Here is a 17,007-nt window from a genome sequence, read left to right as displayed (position 1 = left end):
GCATGGGCACGAAAAGGACAATAAAAGAATATTATGAGCACCTCTGTGCCCACAAGTTTGACAACCAAGATGAAACAGACCAATTTTTTCCAAGGTGTAAATCTGTCAAAACTTTACAAGAATAGGCAATCTGAATAGGCCTATATCTAGTAGAGAAATTGAATCAATATTTAACAACCAGCTGGGCACAGCAGCTCATGCCTGTAAACTCAGCACTTTGGGAGGCCGAGATGGGCAGATCACTTGAAGCCAGGAGTTTATTGCCAGCCTGGCCAATATGGTAAAACCCCAATTCTCTAAAAATACAAAAAAAAAAAAAAAATTAACAACCTTCAAAAAGAGAGAGCAACATAGGGCCAGGTGGATTTACTGGTGAATTCTACCCAACACTTAAGGAAGAAAGTATACCAATCCTCTCCTATCTCTTCCAGAATATAAAAGCAAAGATAATACTTCGTGTTCCATTCTATGAGGCCACCAGAACTCTAACACCAAAATCAGACAAAAACGTTACAAGAAAAGTAAACTATAGATTAATATCTCTCATGAACATAAATGCAAAAACAAATATATATCAATATGTATATTGATATATACAAATATATGTCAATAAAATATTAACAAATCGAGTCCAACAACATATAAAAGGAATTATATACAGGGACCAGGTGGGATTTATCCCAGGTATACAAGGCTGGTTCAACATTCAAAAGTCAATGAGTACAGTCCATCACATCTACAGGCTAAAGAAGGAAAATAACATGATTTTATCAGTAGATGCAGAAAAAAGCATTTGACAAAAATCATCCGTTTATGAGAAAAACTCTAAGTATACTAGGAATATAGCAGAATTTTCTCAACTTGAAAAAAAATACCTACAAAACACCTAGAGCTAACATTATATTTAATAGTGAGAAACTAAAAAACTTTCCTGCTAAGATTAGGAACTAGACAATGATATCCTTTCTTACAGTTGTTTTCTAGCTAATGCAGTAGGATAAGAAAAATAAATGAACAATACACAGATTTGGAAAGAAAAAGTAAAAGTCTTTGATCACAATGACATCATTGTCTATGTATAACAGTTCAAAAATAGAGTAAAAAACCTCTGAAAATTGATAAGCAATTATAGCAAGGTTTCAGAATACAAGCTTATTATACAAAAGTCATTCATTTTCCTATATAACAGCAATGAGCAAGTAGAATTGGAAATTAAAAACATTAAAATTCATTTCTGTTAGCACCCCTAAAAATGAAATACTTAGGTATAAACCTAATGAAATCTAAAGTCTGTATGAGGAAAACTACAAAACTGTGATCAAAGGTATCAAATAATTAATAAATGGTAAGATATTCTACATTCATGTATAAGAAGATGTCAGTTCTTCCCTACTTAATCTAAAGATTCAATGAAATTTCAATCCAAATTTCAGCAAGTTAATTTGTATATATCAACAAATTGATTCTAAAGTTTATATGGAAAGACAAAAGACACAAAATGGCCAACTTAATATTTAAGGGAAATAACAAAGTTGGAGGAGTGACATTAGTTGACTTCAAGATTTAGTATAAAGCTTCAGTAATCAACTGTGTGGTACTGGCAAAAGAATAGACAAAGATATCAGTGGAACAGAACAGAAAGCCCAGAAATAGACCCACATAACTATACTCAACTGAACCTTGCAAAGGAGCAAAAGCAATACATTAGAGAAAAGACAGTCTTTTCAACAAATTGTACTGGAATAACTGGACATTCCCCTGCTTAAAAAAAAAAAAAAAAAAAATCTGAAGAAGTACCTTACACCCTTCACAAGAATTAACTCAAAATGAATTACAGACCTAAATGTAAAATGCAAAAGCAAAACTCCTAAGTGACAACACGGAATATCTAGGTAAGCTTAGGTATGGCAATGACTTTTTATATTTTATTTTTGAGACGGAGTCTTGCTCTGTCGCCCAGGCTGTAGTGCAGTGGCACAATCTCGGCTCACTGCAACCTCCGCCTCCCAAGTTCAAGCAATTCTCCTGCCTCAGCCTCCTGAGTAGCTGGGATTATAGGAGTGTGCCACCGTGCTTGGCTAATTTTTTTGTATTTTTAGTAGAGATGGAGTTTCACCATATTGGCCATGCTGATCTCGAACTCCTGACCTTGTTATCTGCCCATCTGGGCCTTCCAAAGTGCTGGGATTATAGGCATGAGCCGCCGCGTCCGACTGGCAATGACTTTTTAGAAACAACACCAAAGGCATAATCTATGAAAGAAATAATTGATAAGCTGGACTTCTTTTAAATCAAAAACTTGTGTTTTGTGATAAGTAGTGTCAACAGAATGAGAAGAGAAGCTATAGACTAGGACAAAATATTTAAAACAGATAAAACTAATAAAGGACTGTTATTTAAATATACAAAAAGCTCTTAAAACCTAAATAATAAGAAAACTGTAACTTGATTTTAAAATGCTCAAAAGACCTGATAATACATTTCACCAAAGAAGATATACAGAAAACAAGTAAGCATATAAGGAGTTGTTTAATATCATGTGATGAGAGAATTGCTATTTAAAACAATAATGAGATACCACTATATACCTGTTACAATAGCTAAAATTCAAAACACTGACAACAAATGCTGACAAGGATGTAGAGCAATAAGGTGTCTCATTCATTGCTAGTGGGAATGCAAAATGGTACAGCCACTCTGGGGGACAGATTGACAGTTCTTTAATGAAAATAAACACACTCTGATGATCTCACCCAGCTGAAAACTTTTGTCCACACAAAAACTTACACATAGATGTTTATAGCAGTTTTATTTATAACTACTCCAGTTTGGAAGCCACCAGGATTTCCTACACTGGGTGAATGTAAAAAGTGTGGTACATCCAGACATTGGAATATTATTCAGTGCTAAAAAGAAATGAGCTGTCAAGCCATGGGAAGACATGGAAGAATGCATATCAGTAAATGAAGGAAGCTAATGTGAAAAGCCTACATACTTTATAATTCTTATTATCTGACCTTCTTGCAAATGCAAAACTATGAAGACAGTAAAAAGATCATTGTTTGCCAGGGATTTGGTGGGAGGGAGGGATGACTAAGTGGAGCACAGAGGATTTTTTTAGGGCAATGAAACCATTGTATATGATACTATAATGGTGGATACGTGTCATCCATCATACATTTGTCAAAACCCATAGAATGTGCAATACCAAGAGTGAATGCTTATGTCAGCTGTGGGCTTTGAACAATAATGATGTGTCTTTAAAGGTTTTTTTTTTTTTTTTCTGTAATATGTGAACCACTATCATGTAAGATGTTGATGGGTTGATGGGGGGAGACTGTGCATGTGTACAGACAGGATCTGTAGAGAAACTCTCCAAATTTCCGACTTAATTTTGTTCTGAACATAAAAATACTCTACAAAAGGAAAGTTTATTAATTTCCAAAACAGGTAGGAGAAGGGTAATGTTACTGTAGGAAGCTTTCCTTATTTATAAGTTTGTTTTTATTTTTTACATTAATAAAGAAAATGATAAAGTCAACACATAGTACTGAGAATTTTTTTTTTTTTGGAGACTGAGTCTCACTCTGTCACCAGGCTGGAATGCAGTAGCGCAATCTCGGCTCACTGCAACCTCCACCTCCCAGGTTCAAGCAACTCTCCTGCCTCACCTTCCCAAGTAGCTGAGACTACAGGTGCGTGCCACCACGCGGGGCTAATTTTTGTATTTTTAGTAGAGATGGGGTTTCACCATGTTGGCCAGGATGGTCTCCATCTCTTGACCTCGTGATCCACCCGCCTTGGCTTCCCACAGTGCTGGGATTACAGAAGTGAGCCACCGCACCTGGCCTGAAAATCATTCTGATGAGAAGCATAATCTCTTAAAATCCCTTGATAAGAAAATACTAAATAATTCCAGATAAATTGTTATTTTAATATGTAATCTATTCTATATTTACATTAAGTTAATATTTTATGGTAAAGATCCATGCATTCTTTTTTCTAATTTATATTATAAGGCTTTGAAAGCTGAGTGAATTGTGTCAAATTTTTAACCCAATTATAGCTTCCGTTTTGTCCCATATGTTATAAATCAAGGCAAATAAAAATTCTTATTTAAACCTTCCTCACCTCACTATGTACGCTCAAGTTTTTGTCCTCATTTTGTTTCTTCTTAATTCTGGAGCAACCTTTCACTTTATCTGAGAACTAAACTTCTGTCCTTTCAATTGAAAAATAAACATCCTATTACATCACCTACATAGTTACACTTTTTCTTAAAACTATGCCTGCTAAAATAGACTCAGTTACCCATATTACCATTGTTAATTAACTTCTATTTAACATTCTCTGGTAGATAGGAACTTGATAATAATTGCCTATCATGCACAAGCAATTTAGATGACTAGGAAATATCATTCTCTACAGCCACACCTTTTTTTTTTTTTTTTCTTTTCTTTGAGACAGAGACAGAGTCTCACTCTGTCCTCCAGGCTGGAGTGCAGTGGCACTATCTCAGCTCACTGCAACCTTCACCTCCTGGGTTCAAACTGATTCTCCTGCCTCAGCCTCCCAAGTAGCTGAGACTACAGGCACCTGCCACCACATCCGGCTAATTTTTTTATTTTTAATAGAGGTAGGGTTTCACCGTATTGGCCAGGCTGGTCTCGAACTCCTGACCTCAAATGATCCACTCGCCTCAGCCTCCCAAAATGCTGGGATTACACGCATGAGCCACTGCACGCCCAGCCTCACATACATTATATTTATGTCTTCATCAAGTGTCAAGAATGAGCACATTCATTAACGTGATGTAAAATCATGGTAACGTCGTAACATTTTAAGGTAAGAAGCAGAGTTGTACACTGTAAGCACTATGCTTGCTATTCAAGATCTTGAAGATAAGTACACAAGAATCTTATGAATCACATTTAAGTGGACACTCTAAAAAATGTAATTATTGATATAAAACATTGTTAGAATCATGATTCAGTTCAGTCTGTTTTAGTTTTTTATCATTTTAAACTTTAGTTATGGATATCATTAGCTTATCTGATCAATACACTATTATCAGAATTTTAAGAAGTTCAGGTTAACTAGTCTTTTCTGAAAACAGAAACTCAACATCCGTACAAAATTATGGAGAAAACACAGCTATGTATTTCAGACAAAATTTTTAAATCAGTCTGATTTGTCCAAAGAATCAGTTTTTAGCTTTAAATTTTTAAACAGTTTTTAATTGATACCTTATATTGGTACATATATATGGGGTACATGTGATACTCTCTTACATGCATCGAATGAGGAGAATTGTTGTTAGTTCTTGCTGGAAAGTTTGGTAGAATTTGGCATTGAAGCCATCTGGTCCTGGACATTTCTTTGTTGGGAGACTTTATTACTGAATCAATCTCATTACTTATTATTGATCTGTTCCAGTTTTTTATTTCTTCCTGATTCACTCTCAGTAGGCTATATATGTGTATCCAGAAATTTATCCATTTCCTCCAACTTTCCAGTTCATTAGGATTTAGTTGCTTATAATAGTCTTTGATGAACTTTTGTATTTCTGTGGTATTAGTTGTAATGTCTGTTTTCTGTTTCTGTTTCTGGTTTTGTTTATTTTGATCTTATCCTTTTCTTAGTTGCTTTTTTAGTGTCCATTTTGTTTGATTGTAGTTTTTATTATATGTTTCCTTCTACTAATTTTTAGTTGTGGTTTTTTTCTTTGTATCTTTTTTATGTAGTAGTTTATGGGTATCAACTTTCCTCTTTGCACTGCATTTGCTATCTACCATAGGTTTTGGTAAGTTGTGTTTCCATTTTCATTTGTTTCAATAAATTTTTATATTTGCTGCTTAATTTCATCATTGATACAGTGTTTGTTCAGGAGCATAGTTTTAAATTTTCTTGTATTTGTACTTTTTTAAAAGTTTCTCTTGTTACTGGTTTTTATATTCCATTGTGGTCTGAGAAGATAGTTGATGTGATTTCATTTTTTAAAAATTTGTTGAGGCTTGTTTTGTGGCTTAACACATAGTCTACACAGATTCACTTTTATTGCATGAATTTAGATTCATAAATTAAAATCTTTCTACGCTGCTAGCAGATCCTTTAAGAATTTTTTCCCTAAATTACTAGTACATTTGAAGTTTTCTTTAGATATTACTATAGATTCATGAACTTATACTGTGTAAACCAATTATATCTTAGCTCCTTAAAATTCAGAGACTTCTAAATTTTATTTATTAATACTCTTCTTAGGAAAATACTTCATACAGAATGAGAGAGAATGACTTCTGAGTTATAGCAACACAGAGAAAATTGTAGCTTTAATTATACAATCTCTGCAACAGGTTAAGTAATCAGGGAAACACCAAAATTTCACTGTTCAAGATTTCAAAGGATTATTTTCCCTTCTAGTAGTTATAAAACATTTTATGAAATTATTTGGATGCACAAATTGAGAAACAAAGAATTAAAAAAATGGCAACTCTCATTCCTTGTCATGTCACATATAAAGGACAAGAAATCCCTTTAATCTTAACAGAGGTCTCTAAAGTTCAGATTATAAAATTACATTCCCAATTATTAATGCTATGCATGGGGATTATCATTATCATCATTATCATCTTCTAGTGGAAACTATATCCAGAACCAAAATGGTGAAGAACTAGAAAAGAAAATGAAAAATTCAAAATTTAAAGAAAAAAGCCAACTTGTAGTGGACTAGCATCACAGCAAAGGTAAAGTTCTATTGCCCTTTTTTTTTTTTTTTTTTTTTTTTTTGAGACAGAGTCTTGCTCTTTCCCCCATGTAGGAGTATAGTGGCAGGATCATGGCTTACTTCAGTCTTGACCTCCCAGTTTCAAGCAATCCCTCCACTTCAGCCTCCCAAGTAGCTGGACAAAAAGCACAGCACATGCCAGCACACCTGGCTAATTTCTTTATTTTTTGTGGAGATGAGGTCTCGCTATGTTGCCTGTGTTGATCTTGAACTCCTGGGCTCAAACAATTCTCCCACCTTGGCCTCCCAAAGTGCTCGATAGTAGGCATGAGCCACTGCACCAGGACTCTGTTGCTTTCTGAGAATCACTTTGAGGAGAAAGAAAAGAAGTCCCTCCTCCTAAACAGCTCCTGAAGTACATTTCTGTGCTATCACAGTTTGGTTGGCTTTATGAACCCACTTTAGTGTCTCAGTGGATCCTCCAAAAGTGTAACATGTTAATATTCAAAGAATTTAAATGGTGACTTTTGTAAATATAAAAAGAAAATATATCAAATATTTTATTCCACTTCCTAATTAAGTAGAGGACTAGTGAGATTATAAATATGGTTCAAAGTGCATTTTAGGAACTAGTTTCTTAAAGACAAGTTAATTTATGCTAGAATAATATAGCTAAGTTACATACAATCTATTTAATATTTTACATGACAATAAAGCATTATTTTGGGGATTATCTTTTTTAATAGTTGAAAATATTAGAATTTACCAGGATAGAAATCTACAAATTAATAAAGAACTTCACTATGCCTAGTGTCACAAGATTCTTGGGATATTGTTTTTCTGGCTGGTGATGTCTTTGCCCAAGTCTTGCTTAGGCCCGCTGGGTTTGTTCTGCCTACTTGGCTTGGCAGGCTTTACTTGGCTCATGCTACTGGCCTGGATCCCATACCTGCCAAGGGCAAGTCAGGCATGGAGTGGCAAGGGGTGTGTGAAGGAGCATGGGGTTCAGCCAAAGTGCAATCAGACATGCTGGCTGCTGCATTGGGGTGGGCAGTTACAGGTGCTGGCACGGGCACTGACTCTCTATGAGGCTGTGGCCAGACCAGGTGCACTGCAGGCAGCTTCCCCAGCTGGCACCGGGAAATGCAGTGGCACCTGGAAGCTTGGAGATACTAGGCACCACAGGACCCCAAAGAGGGAGTCACAGCCCTGGCTCAGGGAGCTCCCAGGTCTGGGCTGCCTGAGAAGGCACAGATCTTCTCTTCTTCTCTTTGCCCTCAATGTGGCAAGCAGGGGGCATGTTTCAGTCCTGTGTTATAGCTCTTTTAGCTCTGCCATTCAGTAGGTCCCGAGTTCTTGTCCTGCAACTAGGAAGAATGAGGTACAGAGCCATGTGGAGGATGAGCAAGATGAAGGGGAGCTTTATTGATCAATAGAACAGCACACAGGAGACCTGCAGAGGGTAGCTCCTTTCCACAGCCAGGGTGTTCCAATGACTGTTCAGCTTCTAGCAGAAAGGAGACCCTGGAGAGGGAAGCTCCACCTAGCAGGCAGGTCATCTCATTGTCTTCTTAGCTCTCAGCAGAGAGGCAGCCCTGGAGTGGATTGTTCCACTCTGCAGCTGGTAGTCTCAATGTCTCTGCAGGTTTCTGAAGCTCTCAGCGGAGAAGAGGCCCTAGAATGGGTAGCTCCTCTCTTCTGCTGGTTGTTGGGACATCTCCTGCTGTCAGCAGAAAGGGTAGCTCTTCTCTGCAGCTGGTCATCCATCATCTGCTCTGCTCTGGCTGAGCCTGGGGCTTTTATAGGCCTAATAGAGGGGAAGTGCATGCTGATTGGTCCATGGGCAGCCATGGACAGATCCAGGAAAAACCACCACGAGTTTGCCCTCCAAATCAGCAGGACTGGCAGTCCTGTCCCCAGGCTTCAGGCCTTCTCTTAGGGATCTGCCCCCTTTTGCTCAGGTATCTGTCTGCCTCCCCCTGCTGTTCATGGCACATGGGCTTGACCCCGATTTGCTCCAAGATGGGAGCAGGTGCCCACAGCAGGGAGAAGCCAAGCAGTGGGAGCAGGCACTTCTGAGCCTGCAGGGGGCAGGGGGGCCTTCTCAGCTCCACCCCCTCCCCCCCAGAGTGCAGGGATACCTGGGTCTGAAGCTGCAATATGGGCTGCTCCCATGACCCTAGAGGAGTGGGGCTCCTGGTCCCCCAAAAGTACAGGGAAGCTCCATTCTGCAGCCACAGCTCGGGCACTTGCAGCCCTTCCCAGGAGGGTGAGGCTCCTGCCTCCTCCATGGAGCCAGAGGCCCAGGTCTGCAGCTGCAATTTGGGCAGCTGCAGCTGCACCTGGGGAGTTCCCACCCCATCTCAGAAGAAGAAGGGCTTACGCTTGTCCCCTGCTGCCTGGAGCTCCATGGAGCATGTATCCTCGGCGGCACCTCCCTGCTGCAGTCGGCGTGATGGCAGCGGCAGGCCGTCTGGAGTGGCTGCTGCTATAATTAGAATCTTTAATCAGTAGTAAACAGTGAATCAAATAAGTACATTTCCCTTAATTATCCTTATGTGGATCTGTTAATGCATTCATATGACATTGAAAGAATATGTTGCCCTACTTTTGACCTTATTTCCAAGCTTTGAATAACTTTTCTTAACATTTGGGATCAAAATGTGATTTATGCCACTGTTACCCAGGGGTGCTTATGGTAACACTCAAATTTTCTTTGAAGGGAAAAGTCAATATGATAAAGTTGTCAGTTCTCCCCAAGGGCATCTTTAAAATCAGTATGATTTCATTAAAACTCCAACAAATATTTTCATATTACTTGGTAAATAAGCCCAAAACTAATTAGGAAGAGCAAAGGATCAAGAATGACTCAGACAAATTTGAAGAAAATTAACCATTTTAGGAGAATTGCCCTATGAAATGCAAAAACTAGTTATAAAGCTTTATTAGCTAAGACAATGTAGCATTGATGCAAGGATAAACAAAGAGATAAATAGAACCTATAGGGAACCTATAAACATGATGATGCACGTTTGAAAACTTGGCATATATTGCGCTACTTAACTCTGGGGGGAAAATGGACTCTATTAAATGTTGTTTGGCCAGTTGTTTATACATTTGAAAAAAAATAAAATTAGATTGCCAACACATATTATAATTTTAGAAAATTTCCAGGTGGATAACTACCTAAATACAGAAAATCAGAATGTTAATGCATTTTGAAGAAAACATAGACCCAAAGCAGTGGCTCGCAGCTGTGATCCTAGCACTTTGGGATGCCAAGGCAGGAGGATCACTTGAGACGAGGAGTTTGAGAGCAGCCTAGGCAACATAGTGAGACCCCATCCCCCACCGCCCAAAAAAGGGAAGAAAATATAGAATCTTTTTATAAACTTTGGGCAGAAAACTACTTCTTAAACAAAACACAAAAAAATACCTACTTACAAATGTGGATATACTTTAGAAAATTATTTTCCTCTAAACCACCATGTTTCAAAGATATATAAAAAGACAAGCTACAGATAGGGTGAAAGTATTTGCAATATGTTTAGGGAAATATTAATATACAAGATATATAAAGACATCTCATTTAAGTTAATAAGGAAAGTCACTAACCCAACAACAACAGTGTAACAAATAGGTAAAAGAAATGATTTGACAATTTGTGGAAGTAGACAGGTGACTTATAAACATATGAAAAAATGTTTACCCGCACTAGTAATCAGTGAAATGCAATTGAAATCACATTGTAATATCTTTTTACACCTATATGATTGGCAGTACTTAAAGGATCTGAGCATACCAATTATTCCTGAGGGCATGGAGATTTGTTAATGTCTAATAAAATTGAAAATACTTATATTCTTTTCTTTGACTCAGGAATTTTATTTCTGGGTATATATCCTGGAGAAAACTCATTCATGTGCATAAGGAGGCATGTAAGAAGTTGACTGTTACAGCAATATTTTATTATAGCTAAAATGGAAAACAACACAATTGTCCAGCTGCAAAATAATGAATAAATACATTTTGGGATTTTGATAAAAGATGATACTATATAGTTGTTAAAATAAATTAGGTAGATTTACAGTTATAAAAGTCATGGTTAAATCTCAAATGTAATGCTGAATGAAGCAAACTAAGTTGCAGAAAGAGAGGTATACATCATAATTTTTGAAAATAAACGATTGTATGTAAATTATGCCTATTCATGCATATATATAGATCCTGTTTCAAAAAATCCGTAGAAAGGTCAAACACTTTATTCTTTTATTATTATTATTAAGATTATACTTTAAGTTCTGGGGTACATATGCAGAACATGCAGGTTTGTTGCATAGGTATACATGTGCCATGGTAGTTTGCTATACCCGTCAACCCGTCATCTAATTAGTACGGTGATTACCTCTGTATAAGCAATGAAGGGAATAAAACTAGAGACAAATAATAAATGGGCTTCAACTTTTCTGTAATGTGCTTCTTTAGAAAAAATATGACTCAGGCCGGCCGTGGTGGCTCACACCTGTAATCCCAGCATTTTGGGGGGCTGAGGCAGGAAGATCACAAGGTCAGGAGTTCAAGACCAGCCTGACAAACATGATGAAACCTCATCTCTACTAAAAATACAAAAAACATTAGCCGGGCTTGGTGGTGCACGCCTGTAATCCCAGCTACTCAGGGGGCTGAGGCAGGAGAATCTCTTGAACCCGGGAGGTGGAGGTTTTAGTGAGCCGAGATCACACCACTGCACTCCAGCCTGGGTGACAGAGGGAGACATTGTCTCAAAACCAAAAAAAAAAAAAAAAAAAAAGAAAAAATATGACTCAAATATAGCACAATGCTAGGATTTTATAAAGGTGGGTATTGGGTACATGAAAGTTTATCTATTTGACTACATTTCTCATGTTTGAAGTATTTCATTATGAAGAATAAAAATGATACATACAAAATATGTATAGAAATGTAAAAGTATTATACAATAGACAGTATCAATACATACACTGCTCATAAACATAAGTATGAACACACACACAAACACTTGTATGTATATGTAAGTATACAGATGCACATGAATGAGCATTACGTATTTGAAGTATACACCTTGAATGGGAAGGATTCCCTGTAATTCCTGGTTAAGTTTTTCCTTAGGGAAGATAGATGTGTTGTGAGACTAGATATTAGGCCCAAAGCATATTTCATCTGGATCTCTTATGTTTTATGTACAGTTATTAAAGACAAAAATGATATAAATACGTAAATATGTTATTTGCAGTTATCAATTTTTGTGATAGGAGTATGGATGTTTGGTAAACTGAATGTCACCATTTAGTATTACTTGTTTCTATCCTTTAAAACAGTCTTTATTTTTATTTTTTTTTTCAACTTGTATTTTTGATTCAGGGTGTACATGTGCAGATTTGTTACCTGGGTATGTTGTGTGAGGCTGAGGTTTGGGATATGAATGATCCTGTCACCTAGGTACCAGGCATAGTACGCAATATTTAGTTTTTCAGCCCTTGCTTCCCTCTCTTCCTTTCCCCTCTAGTAGTCCCCAGTTTCTATTGTTGCCGTCTTTATGTCCATGAGTTCCCAATGTTTAACTTACACTTATAAATCAGAATGTGCGGTATTTGGTTTTCTGTTCCTGTGTTAGTTTGCTTAGGATAATGGCCTCCAGATGCATCTGTGTTGCTGTAAAGGGCATGATTTCATTCTTTTTTATGGCTACATAGTATTCCATGGTGTATATCTACCACAGTTTCTTTATCTCATCCACCATTTGTGGACATTTAGGTTGATTCCATGTCTTTGCTGTTGTGAACAGTGCTTCAGTGAACATGCATGTATCATTTTGGTAGAAAGGTTTGTTTTCTTTTGAATATATACCCAGTAATGGGATTACTGGATCACATAGTAGTTCTGTTTTAAGTTCTTTGAGAAATCTTTAAACTGCTTTCCACAGTGGCTGAACTAATTTATGTTCCTCCCAATAGTGGATAAGCATTCCCTCTTCTCCATATTCTCCCCAGCATCTGTTTTTTTGTTTTTTTTTTTAACTTTTTAGTAGTAGCCATTCTGACTGGTGTGAGATGGTAACTCACTGCGGTTTTGATTTGCACTTCTCTGATGATTAGTGAAGTGGAGCATTTTTTTATGTTTGTTGGCCATTTGTCTTCTTTTGAGAAATGTCTGTTTGTGTCTTTTTTTCCAGTTTTTAATGGAAATAGTCTTTTTAAAACATTAAGTGTTTGACTAATATCTGGAGCTTCTATAGTCATCCCTGGGAATCCACAGGTGATTCTTTGTAAGACCTCAGTGGATACCAAAATCTGCGGATGCTCAAGTCTCTTACAGTATAGTATAGAGATAGTATTTGCATATAACCTGTGCACATCTTTCAAATAGTTTAAATCGTCTCTGGATTACTTCTAATATGTAATACAATGCAAATGCTGTGTAGTTAAGTTTTTTAATTTGTACTTTTTATTGTATTACTTTTTTATTTTTTCAAAATATTTTATATCCACAATTTGTTGAATCCACAAATGTGGAACCCACTGATAACAGAAAGCAGGACTGACTGTATGTAAAAGATAGATTTTGGATCAAAAAAGAGTATCTTAAAAATGACATATTTTGTCAACTGATTTGTTGGAAATGATTATTACATAAATTAATTGTGGGTAATTTTTTCCTCTTTCTAAAGAATACAAGTCAATGACCAGATTGTGGAAGTGGATGGAATCAGCTTGGTGGGTGTGACACAGAATTTTGCAGCAACAGTTCTCAGAAACACCAAGGGCAATGTCAGGTAAATACGTGCCTTCTAATATACACCATGTTGTTACTTTAGTTGAATTTTAATTTTCTATAGTTTAACCTGCAAATAAATGTAATTACAATGACAATTTTACCTGAATAGTAAAACTTTGCTTTTAGTTTTAAATATTTTCACCCTTATTATAATTAGTTCATGAAAATGGAATTTAAAATTACAAATCATAGTATTTTAGAAAGATACGAAGACAAGCACTTGTCCTTGTATCTTTCTAAAATACTATGGTTACCAGGAAGATATAATTTCTAGTTATAACCTCAATAAATATGAATTAGGTCCCAAATCTTTTTAAGGAAAACAATTATACAATACTTGAAATGATTATACATATATTCAATGTTGTGTGTTTTTTAGACAATCAGGTTGAATAAAGATAAGTATATTTTTTAAATGTATATATTATTTTAAGGAATCAGCCATGACCAGTGTTTGATGAATTATAACTTTTCCAACTTAATGCACTTAGGGTGCATTTTTTTTGGTCCTTGAAATTTATATTCAACCTTGGGATTGTGAATATTGTATATTGGAAAACAAGTAAGAAAGCAGTTTAGAGCTAGTTGAAGTCAAGGTTTGAAATCAGGTCTTTTTTTGCTTATAGGTTACCTATTTATCTTCAGTATTGCTTATATCATATACTTTTCCATACATCTTGTGTAAGAAACATTAAGGATACATTATTTAGTGTGTGTAATGATGAAAATGATTGGGTGTTCTCAATATCAAAATGAAACTGCTAAATATTCTGAAAATATTAATGAGTTAACATTGCTATATAGACAGTAACATTAGGATATTATTGCAGTATGTCTTATTTTGCCAAAGCATGAATTTAAGTTTTAGACTTTAGGCTTTTTCAACTGTAAATCATCTTCTAATGCTAAAGGGATGCCTTAAGGAATATTACCTAAACTACTTCTGTGGGCGCTATGTTGATGTTTCTAGAATATCCACAGTCCTGAGAAAAGTATGTAAAATAATTGCAAAACTGTGTGGTGCTCTCTGAGTTGTGTGGGTGGGCCCATTCAGTAAATGTGATTGTCTTTTTGAAGATCTCTATGTGTTCTTAAGACAGCACTTTCCCGTGTCAGTGTAGAACTTGGTTTTGAAGCTGTCCATTAGACTTTAAAGTAAATTTTAAACATGAAGTCCTTGCCCATGCCTATGTCCTGAATGGTAATGCCTAGGTTTTCTTCTAGGGTTTTTATGGTTTTAGGTCTAACGTTTAAGTCCTTAATCCATCTTGAATTAATTTTTGTATAAGGTGTAAGGAAGGGATCCAGTTTCAGCTTTCTACATATGGCTAGCCAGTTTTCCCAGCACCATTTATTAAATAGGGAATCCTTTCCACATTGCTTGTTTTTCTCAGGTTTGTCTCTGGGGACTGTTGTGGGGTGGGGGGAGGGGAGAGAGATAGCATTAGGAGATATACCTAATGCTAAATGGCGAGTTTAATGGGTGCAGCACAGCAGCATGGCACACGTATACATATGTAACTAACCTGCACATTGTGCACATGTACCCTAAAACCCAAAGTTAATAATAATAATAATAATAATAATAATAATAATAAAAGAAATGTATCAGCAAATAAAGTAAATTTTAAAATGAAATAGGTAAGATATATATTCAACTCCTAAGAACATTTCTCAGTTGGAAACGAATTTGTAGTTACATGAAACCATAGCCATCCCTTTTTTCCCCTCTGTTGACTGCATAATCTTGTGTTATTATTTTCAGCCTTGTACAAATTTCAGAAGTCTTCAAATGTCTTCTTAACTGGTCTGATTTCACATTCTCACTTCCTCAGTCTGCTCTGTTCATCATTACTCTCATGGAAGGGCATAATTACAGTTTTCAAGTAAATGAAGGGCTATCATGGAAAAAGAAATTGACCTTATTCTGCTTAACTCTAGTACAGGTTGAGTATCCCTTATGTTAAATGCTTGGAACCAGAAGTGTTTCCGATTTCAGATTTTTTTTGGCATATTAAAATATTTGCATTATATACTTAGTAGTTGAGCCTCCCTGATGTGAAAATTCGAAATCTGAAATGCTCCAATGAATATTTCCTTTGAGTGTCATGTCAGTGCTCAAAAAGTTTTGAGTGTTCTGAACATTTTGGATTTCAGATATTTCGATGTGGGATGCTCAACCTGTATAAACTTCCATGTGCAGGGTTTTTGTTTTGTTTTGTTTTGTTTTTTGTCGTTGTTTTTTGAGACAGAGTCTTGCTCTGTCACCCAGGCTGGAGTCCAGTGGCGCAATCTGAACTCACTGCAATCTCTGCCTCCTGGGTTCAAGCAATTCTCCTGCCTCAGCCTCGCAAGTAGCTGGATTACAGGCATCCACCACCACATCCAGCTAATTTTGTATTTTTAGTAGAGACGGGGTTTTGCCCTGTTGGCCAGGCTGGTCTTGAACTCCTGACCTCAGGTAATCCACCCACCTTAGCCTCCCAAAGTGCTAGGATCACAGGTGTGAGCCACTGCACCTGGCCCCATGTGCAGGTTTTTGTGTGGACATAAGTTTTCTACTCTACTAGGTAAATACCAAGCATGGAGCATAATTGCTATATCATGTAGTAAAGTGTATGTTTAGTTTTGTAAGAAACCACCAACCCATCTTCAAACTGGCTATACCATTTTGTATTCCTATCAGCAATGAGTGAGAGTTCCTATTGCTCTATATCCTTGCCAGCATTTGTTGTCAGTGTTTTGGATTTTGACTATTCAAATAGGTGTGTAGTGGAATCTGATTGCTTTAATTTCCATTTACCTCCATTGTCTATTAATATTTACAATTGGTAATGAAAAGTTTCATGTTAATATGATTTGTAATCCTTTATAGTATTTTCTTTTTTACCCCCTCTTTTGGATTTTTTTCTCTTATAATTGGGTTTTTGTAATTTTCATCAGACTGTAACTAGATCTGTGTTTGTTTATTTGGTTTTGTGAAATTCTGTTTGGGATTCAATCTGAAGACTTGGATTTCGGAAAGTTTCTATTATGCTTTGGTTATTTGCTTTATTTCTTCTGCATTGTCTTTGGCCTGTCTTCTCAAACCAGTATTAAATGGGGCTTAGATTTTCTGGGCATATCCTCTAGAATCTTATTTTCTCTCAGGATCTCCATCTGTTTGAATTTTTGCTAGTATAAGAGTTTCTTTAATTTTCTCTTCCAGATTACCATGGTTTTTTTTTTGTTTTTTTGTTTTTTCCAGGCATGGCCTATTTTAACTGTTCCATGCTTTATTCTCTATTTTCTGTTTTTATTTCTAGCTCCATTCTCTCTTCCCAGAGCTTAAGAATAGTATATCCAGCTTCCTACTTGACATCTTCATATGGCATTCTAAAAGGCACATCAAATTTGATATACTCCAAGTATTATCCTTTATTTGTGCCATTCCCTGTCTTCTGCCCCACTTTCCTGCTTTGCCCTCTTCC

General features: G+C 36.4%; 1 protein-coding gene across 1 annotated transcript in view; it reads left to right on the top strand.

Moving 5' to 3' along the window:
* The window catches only part of PPP1R9A (protein phosphatase 1 regulatory subunit 9A), a 390,403-nt gene that overhangs the window by 240,630 nt on the left and 132,766 nt on the right, over positions 1-17,007 (top strand). The window contains 1 exon segment of the mRNA XM_063667554.1: positions 13,431-13,535. Within this exon segment, the coding sequence (XP_063523624.1) occupies positions 13,431-13,535 (105 nt within the window).

The sequence above is a fragment of the Pongo pygmaeus genome, chromosome 6, assembly GCF_028885625.2.
Source record: "Pongo pygmaeus isolate AG05252 chromosome 6, NHGRI_mPonPyg2-v2.0_pri, whole genome shotgun sequence".
Taxonomy (NCBI): Eukaryota; Metazoa; Chordata; class Mammalia; order Primates; family Hominidae; genus Pongo; species Pongo pygmaeus.
The sequence above is the reverse complement of the archived record's forward strand: the minus strand, read 5'-3'. Positions and strand labels throughout refer to the sequence as shown.